We start from the raw sequence: 14,076 nt of genomic DNA on the forward strand, positions 1-14,076 counted from the left end.
GTCTCTCTATGTTGCCCAGGCTGGTCTTGAACTCCTGCCCTCAAGGGATCCTCTTGTCTCAGCTTCTTAAAATGATGGGGTTACAGGCATGAGCCACCGTACCAGGCCTTAGCAAACTCTTTTTCAAGTGCTATACAAAGGGGACAGAGGAACATGATTGTGGCCACCTAGTATGCCCCTATTGGCCACTGCAGTGAGGCCTAGGTGTTTGAAGAGAGGCACCTAAGGTAGTGGCTCTCAGGCACACCCTAGGGGCATTTTGGAAATTTTGGGGCATCTTTAATAGAGACAATGATTAGGAGGCACTTTGAGAATTTAGTGGATGGAGCCCAGGAAAGGTAGACATTCTGCAACATGTAGTACATTCATACACAAGGAAGAATTCACTCATTTCACCTGACTTACAAATATAAAATCAAATATAAATCAGTAGGACTTTATTATAAAATATTGCAGAAAAGTTTCACAAGAATTTTTTGTAGAAGAAGCCCAATCAGGGACGGGCATGGTGGCTCATGCCTGTAATCTCAGGACTTTGGGAGGCCGAGGCGGGTGAATCACCTGAGGTCAGGAGTTTGAGACAAGCCTGGCCAACATGGTAAAACCCCGTCTTGACTAAAAATACAAAAAATCAGCCAGGCATGGTGGTGTGCGTCTGTAATCCCAGCTACTCGGGAGGCTGAGGCAGGAGAATCGCTTGAACCCGGGAGGCGGGGTTTGCAGTGAGCCAAGATCAAGCCACTGTGCTCCAGCCTGGGTGAAAGAGCAAGACTCCGTCGAAAGAAAGAAAGAGAGGAAGGGAGGAAGGGAGGGAGGGAGGGAGGGAAAGAAAGAAAAAAGAGAAGAGAGGGGAGGGGAGGGAAGAGGAGAAAAGAAGGAAGGAAGGCAGGAAGGAAGGAATCCAGTCGAGATCGTTAAATTTGTTGTAATTTTGTCTTTGGCACAATAAACATTAGTCCTTATTAAAACTAACTTTACTTAGAAAATAAAATAGAAAATCCTCAAGGACAAATCACATTGTACAGGAAATATGAAATGTGAAATAATATCCACCTTGGAAATTTTTTTTTTTTAAAACAGAGTGTTACTCTGTCTCCCAGGCTGGAGTGCAGTGGCACAATCTTGGGTCACTGCAACCTCTGACTCCTGGGTTCAAGTGATTCTCGTACCTCAGCTTCCCAAGTAGCTGGGATTACAGGTGTGCACCACCACACCCAGCTAATTTTTGTATTTTCATTTCAGATGGGATTTTGCCATGTTGGCCATGAACACCTGTCCTCAAGCTATCCACTACCTCAGCCTCCCAAAGTGCTGGGATTATAGGCATGAGCTACCGTGCCCAGCCACCCTGGAAAAATTTTACAAAATGAAGTATAAAAAGAAGAAAAGAGGGGCGGGCATGGTGCCTTGTGCCTGTAATCCCAGAACTCTGCAAAGCCGAGGCAGGAGATCCTTTGGGTTTAGGAGTTTGAGACCAACCTGCGCAACATAGCAAGACCCTATTTCTACAAAAAATACAGACACTAGGCTGGGCGTGGTGGCTCACGCCTGTAATCCCAGCACTTTGGGAAGCTGAGGCCAGCAGATCACGAGGTCAGGAGATGGAGACCGTCCTGGCTAACACAGTGAAACCCTGTCTCTACTAAAAATACAAAAAATTAGCTGGGCGTGGTGGCAGGCGCCTGTAGTCCCAGCTACTCAGGAGGCTGAGGCAGGAGAATGGTGTGAATCCGGGAGGCGGAGCTTGCAGTGAGCCGAGATCGTGCCACTGCACTCCAGCCTGGGCGACAGAGCAAGACTCCGTCTCAAAAAAAAAAAAAATTTTGCTCAGTACCTGGCCAAAAAAGAAGCAGCTCACTCCCTGTACACAGAGGGTAAGAGAAAGGAGATGGTTGAACTTCTAAACTCGCTAAAGCAGGAGAGGCAAATGTGGAATGTGCTCAGGAAATATCTGTGAGATGAATGAATTTGAGGGAAGTAAGGTACTAGATAATTACCTGCCCTACCCAGAACAAATCCTGTGCAACGTTTCCTTGAAGAGCAGGAAGTCAGGCTGGGTGGTGTGGCTCACGCCTGTAATCCCAGCCCTTTGGGAGGCCAAAGCGTGTGAATCACCTGAGGTCAGGAGATTGAGACCAGCCTGGCTAACATGGTGAAACCCTATCTCTACTAAAATACAAAAAGTAGCTGGGCGTGGTGGTGCGTGCCTGTAGTCCCAACTACTTGGGAGGCTGAGGCAGGAGAATTGCTTGAACCTGGGAGGCAGAGGTTGCGGTGAGCTGAGATCGGCCACTGGACTCCAGACTGGGTGACAGAGTGAGACATCATCTCAAAAAAAAAAAAAAAAAAAAGAAAAGCAGGAAGTTTGGAAGGGGTGGCTACTGACATAGTGAAGCAACTAGTTCAATTCTACAACTTGACAACTACCCCTGTGCCGGGCTGTCTACAAGGATATTTAGAATGTGTGAGACATTCCTTCAAGGAACTCCAGGAACAGAGGCCTGACATGTTGCAATGTTTAGTGTCAAGCAGTGTACTAGAGACACATTATCACACTCAAACCTCACAACAGTTCTATGAGGTAGGAGTTATCACTCCCCTTTTATAGATGAAATAGAGGCTTAGAGTGATTGATTTACTGAAGGTCAAACAGCCAGTAAATGGTGTAGCAAGGATTCCAACCTTGCCGTCTCACTAAAACTGTACAAAAAAAGATACAAACAACAGACAAATAGTTCCCAGGCGCCTCCCAAGTTGCCAGGCACTGCGTTTACCTCACTGACTCCTTTGAGGCTGTGGCATTGCCTCCATTTTCTAGGCGAGGAAATAGGCTGAGAGCTGGGGTTAGTCTGGTCATGACTGTGTGTGCCACTCCCACCAAATCTCATTTGATGTGGTTCATGAGGCAAATGGCATGGACAACTTCCTTCACATGTCCACTGAGCATATGGCCTTTTACAACACTTTCTGGTTTCTGAACTACTTTACAAACCTCGCTGTCCTGTGAGGAAGGAAGAACAGTTATTACAATCTGCATCTGGAAGCCAGTTGCCCTTTAGAGATATGGCTGCAATTGCCTCACTGCCTATGTCATGTGACTCTCCGAGGCCCTTAATGAGTAAATGAGGGGTGCTGCAGGGGAGTCACGCTGACCACTCCCCTCCCTCCAGGCCTGCCACCCCACTGCCAGTGTCCCACCCTCCTTGCGCCCTACACTTCACTGGCTAATAACCCCCCTCACTTTTTCCTGTGTTGAAGCCATCCTGGATAATTCCCCACCCACGAATGGTCCCTCCTCATCTCAGAGAGCTCTCCATGCACACCTGTTACTGTTTCTGTTTTTACCTGTAAATATCTGTGTCTGACTTCCATGCCTCATGCACCTCTATAGGGCAAAGACTGTGTCTTAAACATCACGGTAGCCTCAGCATGTTGTGCAATGAAGGTTTTTTTGTTTTTGTTCTTTGTTTTTTTTTTGGTATTAGCTTTATTTGTATCATTTTGAAATTTTTATCAAAAAAGCAGTGTGCCTGCTGTGGTTCCCATCCTCTGGGATTTAGGAATCTTTACCCGATTCTCCATCCAAGTCTGTCTTTCATATTCTAGGCTCTTCCTAAAGTTGTCATTCACATATACCCTCCAGAATTTTATAGGGTGTATAATTTGTAACAACTCGGAGGAAGCCAATTGCCCTTTAGCAATTGCCTCACTTCCTGTGTCATGTGAGTCTCCTAGTCATCACATGACCCATCCACATTGGGAAGCCAGAATTACTTGCAGGACTAACCTAGTGCCTATAGCTATGGCAGGTACCTGCATCCTTGTTTTTGTTTAGTGGATCCTCTATCCTTCAGAGACTCTGGAACCCCTGTGCTCTTCTCCTCATCTAGTGACCCTGAGGTGATGGAGTTTTCAAGTCCTTCCAGAGAGGTAAGAGAGAGAGCTCCCAATCAGCATTGTCACAGTGCTTCTGGAATCCTGGCACTGGAATTTAATGAATGACAGATTCTCTTTGAATCCAGGGCCATCATGGCTCTTTGAGCAAGGCACAGATGGAGGGAGGGGTCGAAGTTGAAATGGGTGGGAAGAGTGGTGGGGAGCATCCTGATTTGGGGTGGGCAGAGAGTTGTCATCAGAAGGGTTGCAGGGAGAGCTGCACCCAGGGGTCTGTGGGCCTTGTCCTAATGAATGTGGGAGACCGGGCCATGGGCACCCAAAGGCAGCTAAGCCCTGCCCAGGAGAGTAGTTGAGGGGTGGAGAAGGGCTTGCTTTTCAGTCATTCCTCATTCTGTCCTCAGGAATGTCCCAAGCCTTCGGGTAGGGTAAGCATCATGGCTGGCAGCCTCACAGGATTGCTTCTACTTCAGGCAGTGTCGTGGGCATCAGGTGAGTGAGTCAAGGCAGTGGGGAGGTAGCACAGAGGCTCCCTTCTGCCTCATAGTCCTTTGGTAGCCTTCCAGTAAGCTGGTGATAGACTTTTAGTAGGTGCTCAATAAATCCTTTTGAGTGACTGAGACCAACTTTGGGGTGAGGATTTTTGAAACCGTCTTCAGTCTCTCCAAACAGCTGTGTCCGTTCTCCACATCCTTGTCAGACCTCACCTCTGCTTGTGCTCCCTCCCTCCCAGGTGGTGCCCCTGCATCCCTAAAAGCTTCAGCTACAGCTCGGTGGCCTGTGTCTGCAATGCCACATACTGTGACTCTTGACCCCCCGACCTTTCCTGCCCTAGGTGCCTTCAGCCGCTATAAGAGCAGAAGCAGTGGTCATCGGATGGAGCTGAGTACAGGACCATACAGGCTAATTGCACCGGCACAGGTAAACATTACACCCTTCACCCCCCCGGGCCAGGCTGGGTCCTCCTAGAGGTAAACGGTGTCAGTGATCACCATGGAGTTTCTCCCCTGGGCACTGATAACCCTGTGGATGTCCTCAGGCCTGCTACTGATCCTGCAGCCAGAAGTTCCAGAAAGTGAAGGGATTTGGAAGGGCCGTGACAGATGCAGGTGCCCTCAACATCCTTGCCCTGTCACCCCCTGCCCAGAATTTGCTACTTAAATGGTACTTCTCTGCAAGATGAGGAGGAAGGGGACAAGATGACATAGAGCCACTGACAATTTTCTTTGCCAATTCTTTGGACCCTGACTTCTGCCCATCCCTGACATTTGGTTCCTGTCTTAATGCCAGTGAAATAAGATTTCGCTGCCTATCATCTGCTAACTGCTACAGACTCAGGCTCAGAAAGGCCTGTGCTTCACACAGGTGCCAGCCTCCACAGGTTCCAACCCAGGAGCCCAAGTTCCCTTTGGCCCTGACTCAGACACTATTAGGACTGGCAAGTGATAAGCAGAGTCCCATACTCTCCTATTGACTCGGACTACCATATCTTGATCATCCTTTTCCGTAGGAATCGGATATAACATCATCTGGGTACCCATGGCCAGCTGTGACTTCTCCATCTGCACCTACACCTATGTAGACACCCCTGATGATTTCCAGTTGCACAACTTCAGCCTCCCAGAGGAAGATACCAAGCTCGAGGTAGGCATTCTAGCTTTTTCAGGCCCTGATGGCCCTGATGTCTGGGGGTTGAGAAACTGTAGGGTAGGTCTGCTTGTAGAGACATTTTGTCCCCTGCTGTTTTGTCCCGGGGGTGGGAGGGTGGGGGCTAATGGCTGAACCGGATGCACCAGTTGGGCTAGTATGTGTTCCAACTCTGGGTGCTTCTCTCTTCACTACCTTTGTCTCTAGATACCCCTGATTCACCGAGCCCTGCAGTTGGCCCAGCGTCCCGTTTCACTCCTTGCCAGCCCCTGGTCATCACCCACTCGGCTCAAGACCAGGGGAGTGGGGAATGGGAAGGGGTCACTCAAGGGACAGCCCAGAGACATCTACCACCAGACCTGGGCCAGATACATTGTGAAGGAAGGGATCAGCAAGGATGTGGGATCAGGACTGGCCTCCCCTTTGGCCATGCTGATCTGTGTCCCAACCCTCAACCTGGTTCCACTTCCAGATCTGCCTGTCCTCAGCTCACCTTTCTACCTTCTGGGCCTTTCAGACTTGGATCTGTCAGTCTTGCCCACTCCATCAGGCTTCCTGTTCTCTCGGTCTGGCCCACTTTCTTGGCCGGATCATTCATGACCTTTCTCTTGCCAGGTTCCTGGATGCCTATGTTGAGCACAAGTTACAGTTCTGGGCAGTGACAGCTGAAAATGAGCCTTCTGCTGGGCTGTTGAGTGGATACCCCTTCCAGTGCCTGGGCTTCACCCCTGAACATCAGCGAGACTTCATTGCCCGTGACCTAGGTCCTACCCTCGCCAACAGTACTCATCACAATGTCCGCCTACTCATGCTGGATGACCAACGCTTGCTGCTGCCCCACTGGGCAAAGGTGGTAAGGCCTGGACCTCCATGGTGCTCCAGTGACCTTCAAATCCAGCATCCAAATGATTGGCTCCCAAACTTAGAGGGATTTTTCTACCCAACTGTGGATCCTAGAGCACCATTCCCCGGGACCTCCAGGGTGCCATGGATCCCACAGTTGGGACTTGAAACCTCTCTAGGCTGGGGGTGGTAGCTCATGCCTATTATTCCAGCACTTTCGGAACCCAAGGTGGGTGGATCACTTGAACCTAAGGAGTTCAAGATGAGCCTGGGAAACATGGTGAAACCCCAACTCTACAAAAAAAAATAGAAAAGTTAGCCGGGTGTGGTGGTGGCACGCCTATAGTCCCAAGTATTCTGGAGGCTAAGGCGGGAGGTTTAGTTGAGCCTAGAATTCCAGGCTGCAGTGAGCTATGATTGTGCCACTGTACTCCAGCCTGTGTGACAGAGTGAGACCCTGTCTCAAAAACAAAAACAAAAAATCCCTCCCAAAACCTCTGTAGTTGCATTCTTCCCACCACCTAATTCAGGATTCCTACAAGAGGAACTAGAAGTTCCAGAAGCCTGTGGGCAGGGTCCAGGGTCACTTGTTCTTCCTTTGCAGGTACTGACAGACCCAGAAGCAGCTAAGTATGTTCATGGTATTGCTGTACATTGGTACGTGGACTTTCTGGCTCCAGCCAAAGCCACCCTAAGGGAGACACACCACCTGTTCCCCAACACCGTGCTCTTTGCCTCAGAGGCTGTGTGGGCTCCAAGTTCTGGGAGCAGAGTGTGCGGCTAGGCTCCTGGGATCGAGGGATGCAGTACAGCCACAGCATCATCACAGTAAGCCACCCCAGTCTCCCTTCCTGCAAAGCAGACCTCAGACCCATTAGTAGTCTCACCAAAGACTGAAAGAAGCCCTTCCTGTCCAGCTTTCCCCAGCTAGCCTGCCCTTTGGGCAACTCTGGGGAACGATGATTCCCTGTCTTGCCTTTCCTTCACAGGTCTGCAAACCTCATTGCCCCTTTTGCAACTACTGAAGCACTTGCAGTTGCCTCAGACTTCTCAGCTCCCCTTGAGATGCCTGGATCTTCACACCCCCAACTCCTTAGCTACTAAGGAATGTGCCCCTCACAGGGCTGAGCTACCCACAGCCGCCTCTCTCACATGTGACCCTTACCTACACTCTCTGGGGACCCCCAGTGTTGAGCCTTTGTCTCCTTGCCTTTGTCCTTACCCTAGAACCTCCTGTACCATGTGGTCGGCTGGACCGACTGGAACCCATCATTGTAGACATCACCAAGCACATGTTTTACAAACAGCCCATGTTCTACCACCTTGGCCACTTCAGGTGAGTGGAGGGCGGGCACCCCCGTTCCATACCAGGCCTATCATCTCCTACATCGGATGGCTTACATCACTCTACACCACGAGGGAGCAGGAAGGTGTTCAGGGTGGAACCTCGGAAGAGGCACACCCATCCCCTTTTGCACCATGGAGGCAGGAAGTGACTAGGTAGCAACAGAAAACCCCAATGCCTGAGGCTGGACTGCGATGCAGAAAAGCAGGGTCAGTGCCCAGCAGCATGGCTCCAGGCCTAGAGAGCCAGGGCAGAGCCTCTGCAGGAGTTATGGGGTGGGTCCGTGGGTGGGTGACTTCTTAGATGAGGGTTTCATGGGAGGTACCCCGAGGGACTCTGACCATCTGTTCCCACATTCAGCAAGTTCATTCCTGAGGGCTCGGAGAGAGTGGGGCTGGTTGCCAGTCAGAAGAACGACCTGGACGCAGTGGCACTGATGCATCCCGATGGCTCTACTGTTGTGGTCGTGCTAAACCGGTGAGGGCAATGGTGAGGTCTGGGAAGTGGGCTGAAGACAGCGCTGGGGGCCTTCGCAGGATCACACTCTCAGCTTCTCCTCCCTGCTCCCTAGCTCCTCTAAGGATGTGCCTCTTACCATCAAGGATCCTGCTGTGGGCTTCCTGGAGACAATCTCACCTGGCTACTCCATTCACACCTACCTGTGGCGTCGCCAGTGATGGAGCAGATACTCAAGGAGGCACCGGGCTCAGCCTGGGCATTAAAGGGACAGAGTCAGCTCACACGCTGTCTGTGGCTAAAGAGGGCACAGCAGGGCCAGCGTGAGCTTACAGCGACGTAAGCCCAGGGGCAATGGTTTGGGTGACTCACTTTCCCCTCTAGGTGGTGCCAGGGGCTGGAGGCCCCTAGAAAAAGATCAGTAAGCCCCAGTGTCCCCCCAGCCCCCATGCTTATGTGAACATGCGCTGTGTGCTGCTTGCTTTGGAAACTGGGCCTGGGTCCAGGCCTAGGGTGAGCTCACTGTCTGTACAAACACAAGATCAGGGCTGAGGGTAAGGAAAAGAAGAGACTGGGAAAGCTGGGCCCAAAACTGGAGACTGTTTGTCTTTCCTGGAGATGCAGAACTGGGCCCGTGGAGCAGCAGTGTCAGCATCAGGGCGGAAGCCTTAAAGCAGCAGCGGGTGTGCCCAGGCACCCAGATGATTCCTATGGCACCAGCCAGGAAAAATGGCAGCTCTTAAAGGAGAAAATGTTTGAGCCCAGTCAGTGTGAGTGGCTTTATTCTGGGGGGCAGCACCCCGTGTCCGGCTGTACCAACAACGAGGAGGCACGGGGGCCTCTGGAATGCATGAGAGTAGAAAAACCAGTCTTGGGAGCGTGAGGACAAATCATTCCTCTTCATCCTCCTCAGCCATGCCCAGGGTCCGGGTGCCTGGGGCCCGAGCCGGCGTTGCCCGCTGGATGGAGACAATGCCGCTGAGCAAGGCATAGCCCACCATGGCTGCCAGTCCTGCCAGCACAGATAGGATCTGGTTCCGGCGCCGGTATGGCTCCTCCTCAGTCTCTGGGCCTGCTGGTGTGTGGCGTTGCGGTGGTACCTCAGCTGAGGGTCAAGGAAGGAAGGTGTGTTAGGAGAACTAGTTCTTGGATCCCTGCCCACTCTCCCCAGGGCTGCCCCTCCCATCTGCCCCTTACCTCCATCCCAGGGGAAGTAGAGACTGAGAATGTGGGTACAATAGGCACAGAGGTTGTGCAGCCCACGCAGGTGGACCTGCAGCTTCCCACTGGGCAGCTTTGCTTGCAGCAGCAGGGCCAAGTAGCTAAAGACGAAGGCGTCCAAGGAGGCAGGGCTGGAGCAGAGAGAGAAGGGAGGGATGGAGGAGAACCACTGGGGTAGAAGGGGTAAAGATGGAGCTGGAGGAAGAGTCAGCCCTGGGAGGTGGGCTCTGGGCAGCAGGCGGCCACCAGGGAAGGACAGGACACACAGTTCTAGACGTGGTATGGGGAGAGATCCCCAGGTGGCGCCAGCCTGGCCCTGAATAGGGCTCTATCCCAGGGCTGCATAAAGGGCACACTTAGTGCCCCACAGCTCTTCAGGCCCCTCCTGTGCCTGGCTGCCCTCCCACCCTACCCTTTTGTACCTCTGAGAAGGCTATGGCCCCACACACAGTAACACTGTCACTAGGGCCAGTTTCTATCCCAGGAACCTGCTATCCAGAGCCTAAGCCAGCCCCAGCCCCAGCTTCAGCTGCTCCATATGAACCTGTATCTTCTTCCAAGCCACCCATTACCCTCTTGGAGTCAGACTCACGCATCTCCAAAGAAGAACTTTTGAGAGCCCAGGCGCTGAGAGAGCAGGGTCAGACACTCCCGAGCCTCTCGGTACAGCTGTAGGGGTGACACAGGTAGGCTTGCAGCTGCGGGAACAGTGCCACCTCCCCACCTAAGCACTCCCATTCCTGGCCAGCATCCTTGGGGCTCATCTCATGCAATAGCCCCCGGTCTCAGAGCTACCTCCTTCTCCAGCTCTTCCTCGTCCTCAGGCCTGTGCTCCCCAGTCAGCAGCTGTAACCATTCCATGTACTGCCGCTGCATGCGGCCAGGCAGGAAGAAGTTGAGAGGAAAGGGCATAGCCTCTGCATACCACTTCCGGGTCACTTCCACGTAGTTCTTGGTGTCTATCCAAAAAGTATGTACCTGGATTGGGTAGGCAGGAAGAAACAGGCAGGTCTGAGCCAGTGCACCTGTCTGATTCAAGGTGGGCTTCTGACCCCCATGCTGTCCTGAGCCTGTGTGTGGGTCTGTGTGTTCCCGAACCCTCCCCGGCTGGCCATGGATGCTGGGAGGTCTGGGCACACTCACCAGCACCGGGAGCAACTTCTCCTCCAGGAGAGACATGAAGGCCAGGGTATCTGCCCCTTGCCGAGCTGACAGATCATAATCAGCATTGTATTTCTGTGGAGGAAATATCCATGGCGTGGACACTGGGGAGCTGCAAGGGCACTTCACCAGGGAGGAAGGAGTCCTGTCTGGTACCCCCCTCACTGGCCTCTGAGTGCAGTGGAGGTACAGCAAGGAACTTTTCCTGCCAAGGCCCCCTTGCCTGGGCCCAGCCAGTAGCCTGTTGCTGTTGGCAAAAAGCCTGGGCCTTGGAGCCTCCTGGCCGTCAAGGTCCAGCGCCCAATGCAGGGAAGGAAGGAAGGCTCCGCCGCAAACTAGGAGCAGCTCCCAGAATTTCCATGGAAAGCTGGAACAACGCCTGCTGACGGCAACTTTCTAACAGTAACTTCCCCGACCCAGACACCACAAAGCTAGCACAACGGAGCTCAGATGCAGGCTAGGACTCGGTCCATGCCTCAGGAACCAGGGAAAGCCATCCTCACACTCCCTGGATCCAGGGAACCCACGCCCAGGGCCCCCCAGCTTGTTCCCTCAGTGCCCAGCTCTTGGCTATTTCTTTCACTTCATTCCATCGCCCAGACACCATTACCACATACACATTCCACCCATACCCCCAGGTCTCAGCCTGCCCTACCTTCCCAGGCTCCAGTCCCTGTTCCTCAGCATCCCCCTCCACATCCTGAGTAAGCTTTGTCCCCAGATAACCTCTTCAGCATGATCCTTAAATCTCCCTAAGCCTCAGTTTCTCCCCTGTGGAATGGGGGTAAGAATCTCTTTCTCTGAATGCCCCTGTGTTAGGAAATAATTTAGAATACTTCGGAGACAAAAAGCTCTGTTCACACCTAAGGAATCAGGGCAGTGGCCCTGGCCTTGCCAGGAACTTTGGCTTTTATCTGGATCCTCTCTTTCCAGGCCTCTCAATTAATTCCCCAGGTCCTTAACCTTTGGGAAATTAGAAATGAGGAAGAGTGTCCCACTTCTGACACTGTGTTCCCTCTTGGAACCTGACCGTCAATGCTAGAAGAACCCTTGGAAAACATGCTGGCCCAGCCCTCTAGTTTTACAAATAAGGGAGTGCACAGCCCTGAGAGGTTACATGGCCTGCCCAAGATCACATAGTCAATGGCAGAGTAAAGAGCATAGCCTAGGCCTCCCCACTCCTCTAGTAATGCTCTTTCATCTTCTCCAACTTGGCTGTAAGCCTTGTCCATCCTGAGCCCCATATCTAGCCCAACCTAGTCCCTGAAAACAGGAAGTGGCCCTTAGAAATCTCTCTCCAGTCCCACCATCAGAGGCCAACTGCTGTCCTCCACTCTCCTTCAGCCTGTGCTCCTCCCCCTCCCTGCCTCACAGTGCCCTAAGTTTCATCTCTTGCCCACTGCTTTAATACATCACAGTGACATTGTGTGTGTCTCTGCCACGAGACTGTTGCTCCTTGATGCTCTGGGTCACCTGCATCTAGCATGGCATATATCTGGTGCTCAATAAATGTGTATTGTATAGAATTGACTGAACTTCTCTCACTGGCAGCCCCCTCTATCCAAGTCACCTACCTCTTTTCGAAGGTGGGTGATGATCTTGTGTGGAACTGAGATGACCTCTCCATGACTGGTCCGAAGGGCAGGCAGAGTTCCTGATATTGAGAGAGAAGTATACCAACCAGACCCTTAGCTGCCTAGTCATACATAGTTGCAACACATTCCTGCCTATTTCTTGCTTCTCCCCTTGTACACACCCTTCCTTACCCCCAAGGGATACTGGGTACCTGAAGGGCTCTGCCAGGGGTTGCTGATCTTGTGCACCTTCAGTGGAGCACCAGTAAATCTGGCATAGGTCTGCAGGGAAGGAAGCAGAAGTCAGAGAGGCAGGGCCATGTCCCCCACAGTGGTATCAAGAAGAGAAATAACATTTATTGAATACTTTATGTGCCATTCCCTATACTTAGTATCTTAGTCTCGAAAAAAAAGAGGGAGTCACTACCATTTCACTACACAGGGCTCAGAGAGATTCCGGACATGTCTGTGATTACAGGACAGCCAGGAAAATCCTTTCCTCTATCTCCTCTCTTGCCATCTACCTGGTGAACATCTATCCTCAGAAGCTTTTCCTAACCAGTATCCCTCTTCTTGGAAGCACTGATAATGCCCTTCTCTTTGGCAGTATCTGTGGTCTGTTCCTACTTTAACTTATATGTGAATATTTTATTATATTTATTTGCTTACCTATCTGCCTTTCTGTAAACTCGAAGGGAGGAAACAAATTTTATTCATCTTTGCCTAGCAATGTTTAATATTTGGAAGAAATCTAATAGATCCTCTTTGAAGCAAGGAGTCAATGAATAAATGAAGCAAAGGAAGTCTGATTGCTAAGCTCTTTATACAAAGCCTGGCTGTGAGTCGTTTGGTCTAACAAACAATAGCCTCAGTAAATGCTGTTAAGTGAGGAGGAAGAGGAGAAGGGGGCTGAGGAGAAGGCAGGAATTCCAAGCTAGAGTAGGTCCCTGAGACAGTCCAGCCTAGTAAACCTCAGAATGGAGGAAAAAAATGCCCAAAGAGAAAGGATCTCCGCAAGGTCACACAGCCAGTGAATGGATGAGCAAGGACTAGAACCCATCACCTGAACTCCCAACCAGGCTTCTTTTCATTGCTGCATTAAGCCTAGAAAACTACAGCATAGGGCACTGAGGCCATATCGGCCACGTACGCTCTTTGACTGCCTCAGTTTCCCCCACTGCGCCCGTGCTGAGTAGCCCTGGCAAAGTTTGGATGCTTGGCTAGTTCGGCCCCCTCCCCAGTCATCAGGGCACAGCAGAGGGCGCCGGCGCCACCCCTCACCAGCACGGCCAGGCAGTCCAGGTCCACTGACGGCAGCCCCCAGCCCCCTGACCAGCAGAACAGCTCCATGGGCGCCGCCATCTTGCCCACCCTCTGTCCCGGAAACACTTCCTTGTGTGCTTCTGCCCTCCCCTGCCTGGGCCCGCCCCCCGCCACCGCCCCTCCGATCGTTGCGGTCAGGGGGCCTGGGGAGGTCCCCGGGGAGGCGAGGCTTCTTCTGGCCCGACTGGCAGCTGAACTGCGGGGGACTGGGCCGCGGGCCTCGGGGGAGGGCGGCCGCCGGCCCATCCAGAGGTGGCCCACGTAGCGGGACAGCGCTGTCGGCCCGGCGCGCCTCGGAGAGTCACGGCGCTTCGGCCAAGTGGAGCCCCGAACCCCTGAAGGTGCGGCAGGCTCTGGAGAGCGGAGCCTTGTGCGCCTGGGCCAGGTCTGGGGGCTCTTGCCAAACTGCACGTGGCCTGTACTGCTCCGGGGCCCCTTGGGGCTCGTCCCCGAGCGAGGACTGCGGGGGGGTCCCCCGAGCAGCATGTTTTCCACAGCGCGTTATGTTTGGAGCGGGCCCTGCGCCGCCTGTCGCCATGGAAACAAAACAGGGGCGGTGGCGGAGGCCGGGCTGGGGCTTGGGTGGGGGAGGGGAAGAGAGGCTCGCAGGCT

The 14,076-nt window shown here is 52.6% G+C and overlaps 2 protein-coding genes across 2 annotated transcripts; one reads left to right on the forward strand and one right to left on the reverse strand.

Moving 5' to 3' along the window:
* Positions 1-1,766: 1,766 nt before the first annotated feature.
* On the forward strand, positions 1,767-8,949 carry LOC101127437 (lysosomal acid glucosylceramidase). Its single transcript, XM_063694461.1, is given in 13 exon segments — positions 1,767-3,930; positions 4,299-4,386; positions 4,730-4,789; positions 4,792-4,815; positions 5,405-5,538; positions 5,749-5,921; positions 6,157-6,394; positions 6,989-7,124; positions 7,127-7,212; positions 7,612-7,645; positions 7,648-7,720; positions 8,090-8,206; positions 8,301-8,949. Coding segments are annotated over 13 exon segments (1,296 nt in total). The 5' UTR covers positions 1,767-3,903; the 3' UTR covers positions 8,407-8,949.
* Position 8,950: 1 nt separating this feature from the next.
* On the reverse strand, positions 8,951-13,950 carry LOC101151730 (metaxin-1). Its single transcript, XM_019023756.4, has 8 exons — positions 13,423-13,950; positions 12,354-12,423; positions 12,142-12,221; positions 10,550-10,642; positions 10,202-10,384; positions 9,999-10,075; positions 9,383-9,537; positions 8,951-9,290 (listed from the first exon to the last, which is right to left on the reverse strand). The coding sequence occupies exons 1-8, from the start codon at positions 13,948-13,950 to the stop codon at positions 9,076-9,078; spliced, it is 1,401 nt and encodes a 466-aa protein (XP_018879301.4). The 3' UTR covers positions 8,951-9,075.
* Between the last annotated feature and the right edge of the window lie 126 nt (positions 13,951-14,076).

This window comes from Gorilla gorilla, chromosome 1 (assembly GCF_029281585.2).
Source record: "Gorilla gorilla gorilla isolate KB3781 chromosome 1, NHGRI_mGorGor1-v2.1_pri, whole genome shotgun sequence".
NCBI classification, from domain to species: Eukaryota; Metazoa; Chordata; class Mammalia; order Primates; family Hominidae; genus Gorilla; species Gorilla gorilla.

Bases quoted from the DNA above. Each gene is read 5' to 3' on its own strand.
- LOC101151730 (XM_019023756.4), bottom strand. From the start codon at position 13,950: ATGCTGCTCGGGGGACCCCCCCGCAGTCCTCGCTCGGGGACGAGCCCC. The intron at 12,222-12,353 runs GTACCCAGTATC...TCTCAATATCAG, and splicing joins CCCCTGGCAGAGCCCTTCAG to GAACTCTGCCTGCCCTTCGG. The intron at 10,076-10,201 runs GTAGCTCTGAGA...TCACCCCTACAG, and splicing joins AGGAAGAGCTGGAGAAGGAG to CTGTACCGAGAGGCTCGGGA.